Source organism: Hipposideros armiger, unplaced genomic scaffold (assembly GCF_001890085.2).
Source record: "Hipposideros armiger isolate ML-2016 unplaced genomic scaffold, ASM189008v1 scaffold_1413, whole genome shotgun sequence".
NCBI classification, from domain to species: domain Eukaryota; kingdom Metazoa; phylum Chordata; class Mammalia; order Chiroptera; family Hipposideridae; genus Hipposideros; species Hipposideros armiger.
Genome location: NW_017732763.1, coordinates 1 through 6,366, shown reverse-complemented (window position 1 = coordinate 6,366; position 6,366 = coordinate 1). Strand labels below are relative to the sequence as shown.

Genomic DNA, 6,366 nt, shown 5'->3' with positions numbered 1-6,366 from the left:
CTGAAGCCCTACTTGAAGCTCTTGCCTAATAATTGGTCCTTCTGGAGACGCCAAAGCTTCAAAATATAAAATGATTCTGGACCGTAGGATGTTGAATAGGGGAAACATTTTTTGGTGGAGGTGAAGGGCCACTTTCCATCTTCCCTTCAAATCACATGATCAATGGCCTCCCCTTCTCTTTCTCTAACTAAAACCTCCACATGGCCTGAGCACTGTGGAGGTAGCAGCAACAGTGGGGTCTCTCCAGGGCATGGAGGAGCTTCTCTGTGTTGACTCCAAGTTCAGTGCCAGGCAGGACTTGAAGCTTTAGGCTGAGATGGGGGGCATAATAATAATGATGATTTCATTGGAGGCAGCAGGTCCCTGATACAGGACTTCAAAGTACTCTCCAACCACTAGCCATATGCAAACAATTTTCCCTTGGACACATCTCAGGATTTGTAAGAAACTCTGTGTATTAGTTCATGCCAATGACCTTTCCAGCTAGAAGAGTAGCCATGAGGGCTGTCCCTTCTCCCTGCCCGCCCCCACAACAGCCGTGTCAGTTTCCCATCAACAACATCTCTGAGAATGGAGTAAATAGTAGATTAAGAGGTCAGGTTATCCCAATAAGGGATGTTTATAACCCCCAGGCAGTTTAACTGTCTTGTCCTGGCCCCGGCTGCAGGGCTGGCCAAGGTTTACCATGATTGGGGGACCCCATCAGCATCATTGTCTGGGACTCACAACCATCAAAGACCGTCATTTTAGACCTTTGACATATATCCCCATAAAGGCACACAAATCTTTTTTTGTTTTTGCAATGTGTTAATTTGTTAATGCAAATATTTTACATGCACAATTTTTATAATCATGTTCTGGCATTTATTCATTTACTATAGTTAAAGCCTCAAAAAGTGGGAGTGGCCTGAGCCTCTATTGTTCTCTAAGAGACCATGGAGCTGAGTGAGCCCAAGTGGCATTGGGCCAATGCCCCTCCTGGCAGGAAAGGGGGGGGCACTCTTCACTCATAGCTGGCACTGGTAGCCAATGTTGGAGGCCAAGTTTACAAATTCCAGTGTGCAGGCATTTCATTCCCAACTCTATTTGGGAAATCTGGACTGAGATTTCCAAGACAAAGTTAAGAGCTGATCCTGACAGTACTTTACTAGAAATGAGGGAGACAGAGAGGCTCAGAAAGTTTTATGCTGTGTGCTCCAAAGCCCATCTTCTGAAAATGGAACAGGTTTCCTAACATCAAGCAGAATAGTTCCGATGTTATCATGCGAGTCATGGGGAGTCACTGAAAATGGGTGAGGATAAGGGGCTCATTCAGTGCTGTATTTTAGAAAGATCATTGGCTGCTAGTGGAGGAAGGGAGACGGGAGACTGAGACTATTGTCAGTGTAAATCTAGGTAGAAATTCCAAGTCAAGTCCTTTAAGATGTGTGGCCAGGACCCATCCAGGGGTTTCTAGGTGGAGTCTTGACAGACAAATGGCCCTTCCCAAGCAAAACATTTTGTGCAAGTAAACTGTATCCTCCCAAAGAGAGAAAGAAGCCTGATCCCCACCTCCCTGTTGTGGAACATTTCTTCCTCCTCAGGCCTGACCTGGGTGAGAGCAAAAGGGCCAGGAAACCTCCAGGAGAAAGCAGGTCCTAGAGAGAGCAGGAGGTAGTTTATTATTGGGCAACTTGGGGGGGGTCTTGTGTTCCATTTTCTGGGGCAGTCTGTCCATGTGCTTCCTCCATCATTTCCTTGTACTGACGTTTGAAGAAGCCAACCTGTGGGGGAGGAAGGAGAGGAAAGTCAGGAAGTCCAGTGGAAGAGAGGAAAAGACATACTGGGGGAGGGGAGGGGTCACCATTTCAGAAACCGCTGCTCTGTTTGCGCACTGTAGTTAGAACTTTATATACATGGCGACCTTTAGACTTGACCACAATTCTGTAAGCCGTGTAGAATTACCTTCAGAATGAGAAACCAAGACCCAGTGTGGACTAGGCACTGGTCTACAAAAGAATCTGTGGTGGTGTCAACACCATTCCAGGGCAGCACCCTTATATTATAATTTGATGTAAAGGGAACAATGCAGAGACGCAGCACAGAGCAGGAAAGAAAAGGAGAGAAAATAGGAGGACTGACAATAAGATGGGAAGGCACAAACATGGGGAACAGTGGGGGACAGCTGATGTCACAAGTGGGCGGGGATGTCTCACATGCAGTGACTTAGCAGGATTGAATGTCTGACGACAAGGTGCACTCTTTCATATACTGTAAAGAGTGGGATCGAATGCGAGCAGCGTCAAGTGGGGACGAGAACACGCACCTTGTACAGGGTGGCTGTGATGAGAGCCAGCAGCAGCAGGCCCCCCACAGAGCTGCCCACGATGAGGGGTACCGGGTTGTGGACCTCGTACTCCTCCAGCACTGTCTCCACCTGCAGTGGCGGTGACCCCCATCATGAAGGGTCAGGCCTCTGGCTGCCCCAGACTCTCCGAGGCTCCCCGACCTTTAACAACCCTCCTCCTTCTCCAGGCCAGACTCCAAGGGGTGAGGTGCAGATACACTTAGGCCCCTGTCCCACCCAGGGACCTCCGTCCTCCCTCCTTCCAGGATGTGAGCCCCCACCCACCCAACTCACAGATTTAGCCTCAGAAGCCCCCTTAGCAGCCTGGCCACTGCCCACCACACAGTCACTACCTGGGCTCTCAGAAACGCCTCCTGTCCTGGGAGCTGGGAATACACAGATCTGTTGAACGTGATTTCAGCCACACTCACGACCAAGACCTTCTTCTGCAATGTCTGCAAAAGGGGGCAGGATGGCTGGAAAACTAGCTCTGGGGGAGGCTCAGGGCAGAGATGTGTCCTAGCTTGAGGATGGATGGGCCCAGACCCACCAGGCACCACCTGAGTGTGAGGGGCGGGACTCTGCTGCTGGGCCTACACACCTGGCTGATCCAGCCGAAGCTGAGGTTGCCCTTCAGGATAAAGTCAAGTTCCTCCTGGATGCCGAAGGAGGGAACGTCACAGCGGAACCGCAGGCAGTCAGCCATGGAACAGTTCTAGGGACAGGGGAGGGTGGGTGTGAAGGCAGAGACAGCATTGAACGGTCTGTTTTGAGGGAGCAGCCACCTCTGAATTCAGGAAGGCTGTTCAGCAGACATCCGTCTAAACAGAGTGTGATTCCCGAATCGAATTCCTCTGCTGTGTGGCTTAACGTGGGGACAGCCTAGGGTCCTCACCAGCACAGGGTTCTCTTGAATGTGAGCGAGAAAGTTGGACTTTGTGGGTGCTATTCTCTCCGAAGAGCACTGAATAGACAGGTTCTAGGGAAAGACACAGAAAGCAAGCATCTCAGTGGGGACATCAGGGTTCCTGAGGGACTCAGGGACTACAGGAGGAAAGGCCTTCGTGGAGGAGTACCTGGGGGTGGGAGACCTCTACATCTGTCCACACAGACACCTGGTTCAGCTCCACAGGAACCAGGAAGTTGATGCTGATGGGCAGGTCCCTGGCACCCAAGTTGTTGACCTGCATGGAGGGCAGTAAGGCAGGACCACACCAAAGCCGCATCCCCCCCACCTCTGGCTCCTGGGCCCCTGCCCCAGCCCATGCTCCTTCATCGCCCCCACTTGCCTGGTATCTGTGCTGGACCATGCTGCTTTCTTTCTCCCCTGAGGCCGAGAAGTTGAGATACCTGGTGGACTCTTCATGGCTGGGGAGAGAAGAGGCATGGGTGGGTTTGAAGTTCCACAGAGGCCTCCTGAGGAGGCTCTGGCTGGAAGCATAATAGGACGGGTGGTCAGTGAGGTCTTGGGGGCCCTGGAATGACGTCTGTGGCTGACTTGGAGCAATGGGAAGACTTAGGGAGTAGGGCTAGGCTTTGAGCTGAGTGCAAGGGGCCTGCAGAAGCTGCCTACACAGGAAACTGCCAAGGTGGGGCTAGGCTGGTGGTGCAGTGAGAGGGACTGAGAGCTATGCCCTGACTCACTGGGTGAGGGGAGGCCATGGCCTTCCCCTCTCTGTGGCTCAGTTTTCCTCTCAGGCCTTCATGGGCACAGAGGAGGCTGGATGGGCATGGGGACACAGCAAGGGTTTGGGGAGATTCACAAGGTTTGGGGTTGACACTGGCCATTCCCTGGGGCCCTTCTTTCCTGTTTCCTTGGCTTTTCTGGGCCTGCGGCTTGGAGGTGGGGGAGAGCCCACAGCAGACTATTCATTGCACCTTGGTGTAACAATGCCTCCTCAGGCCCATGCCTGAGACCCACTGGCCGACCTGACCCCTCACAGGGGTGGCTGGTCTCACCTCTGCCCCTCCGTGCTCCATTCCTTGGGTACCTCTCCTCTGCCTGCACAGTCCAAATCCTAGACCAGCATTCCCACTCTGAAGTCTCATCCCTCCTCTGCCGAGGGGCTCCCCACAAATGCCCCAGTCTCATCCTGGGACCCCCCCTCCCCTGAGTGCCCCTACCCATGGAGTCGCATCTGCAGAGGACAGCTGAACTGTAGGGCCACACATGCTCAGATATGGCCTGCCCTTCCTGTGAGCACCCTGCAGGGAGGCGTGCTAACCCCTGTGCACACTGAACAAGCAAGCTCAGACCGTGCCCAGTGTGCAGGTAAGACTGCGCGTGGGAGCCTCTGGGCGGGAGGAAGACTTCTGCGGAGACACCTGGGTGGAAGCAGCCGGGGAATACACCCAGGCTAAGCCAATGGGCCTGCTCGTATCACAAGCGCCCCACAAGGCCAGGGGTTTAGTCTGGTTTTGATTACACATAACAGAGGCTCAATACATCCTTGTCAAATGTCACATGAATTCATGGAAAGCAACCACATCGCTGTGCCTGAAGCATAGAAAATGCCAGGAAGATGTCTGCTTAGACGCTGGGCTTTGACCCCTTAGTTTCAAGCCCCTTGTCTGCCCCTCCTTGGGCACCATGTCACGGCCTCTTCCTTTCACCCAGCTTTTCCCTGACAGCAGCCTCTGTAGCAGGCAGCTCATTTCTCCCTCTATCCTTATTCCAAAGGGGGCTGGGACAGGAAGAGGGGAGTTCTAAGAGCCCTGCAAGTTGTAAATCGGTTCCTTGCAATAAAGAACTGTCCCGCTCCAATGCCAAAGGCCCAGTCCAATGCCAGGGACCCTGGGAGTTTAGCTGAGGCCTCCTCTGACAGGAGACCCTATCCCACTCTTAGAAATTCACATCACTCATGGTGCAGAACCACAGAGAGGCCTTGGATGAGATTCTGCTTTGGCTCAGGGTAACCTTGCTCCCCAAAAGGCTGTAGGAACCTTGAAGACAGAGACATGTCTCCTATCTGTTAGGAAATTCAGGACAGTCTTGGGGCTTCTGAGAACTGGAACCTCATTAAATGTAGGATGGAAGATGAAATCACTCTTCTTATTGTCATAGCTAGTTCACAGTAAACACCCAGGGATTGATTAGAAAGTGCTGCTGGCAGCATCATCTACTGACTGAAAGGGTGGTGAGAAGACCTAACTATCCCAGGTGCTCAGTGGCTCCAGGACTGAGAGCCCCCCTGAGCCCCATCAGTGATGGAGAAGCACCCTCTCCAGGTTGTGCTGTGGCACCTGCTGATCACCGAGTAGACAGCATACTTCACGGGGACCTCCAGCTGGGAGGTTCTCTTGCTGGTCCTGGGGGAATTATTCTCACTGCAGAAGGAAGAGGAGCCCAGTTGGAGAGTGCCCCAGAAGAGCAGGCTGGGCGGGAGGGAGTGCTGCCCATGTCTGGCCCCACTCACCTACTCACATTGGCCGTCAGAAGTAGCCGGTCTCCTAGCTGGGCCTTGGGGGAGACGTCGAAGGTGGCCGTGAAGGTCATCTGAGGAAGAGGCAGGTAGGCAGGTATGGGGGTGGGACGGGGCGGTCACCGAGGAGTGAGGGGGAAGGGCAGTGGAGTAGGAGCAGGCAGAGCGAGGCTGACCTGGGCCCCCTCGCGGAAGATGAGGTGTTTGATGCTGCAGCGGGCGCTGCCGATCCCCGGGCTCCCCGCTGGGGCGCTCTCACAGGTCAGGGGCAGGGAGCGCGCCTGCGGCCGGCTCTAGGGGAGGGCCGGTGAACACAGGCCCGGGAGCATTCGTTAGTGTTCCAGACAGACCCCATGAAGCAGTGACAGTTTCCCGGACTCTGCCTTAAGTTTCTGGTCTTAAAAAATCCTTACAACACTATCTGGTCACCCTTACCTTCCTATGTAGAAATCCCAGATATATTCGTTTCCCCTGCTTCATGTATTGCTATTTTTAAAAAGGCTTTTTATTATAGATATTTTAAAACACATTCAAAAGTAAAAACTCTAAATACATCAAACCCACGAGTACCCATCATTTACCAACATTTTTCTACTTTTGTTTTTTTTTTTTAGCTGC

At 52.8% G+C, this 6,366-nt stretch overlaps 1 protein-coding gene across 1 annotated transcript; it reads right to left on the bottom strand.

The window, feature by feature from the left end:
- Positions 1–819: 819 nt before the first annotated feature.
- On the bottom strand, positions 820–6,041 carry LOC109377458 (integrin alpha-X-like; the record flags this gene model as incomplete). The annotated part of the gene is made up of 10 exons (XM_019633801.1): positions 820–1,763; positions 2,306–2,416; positions 2,680–2,781; positions 2,928–3,041; positions 3,222–3,305; positions 3,403–3,510; positions 3,616–3,694; positions 5,570–5,653; positions 5,743–5,822; positions 5,925–6,041. Coding segments are annotated over 10 exons (981 nt in total), but the record flags the coding sequence as incomplete, so codon positions are not given.
- Between the last annotated feature and the right edge of the window lie 325 nt (positions 6,042–6,366).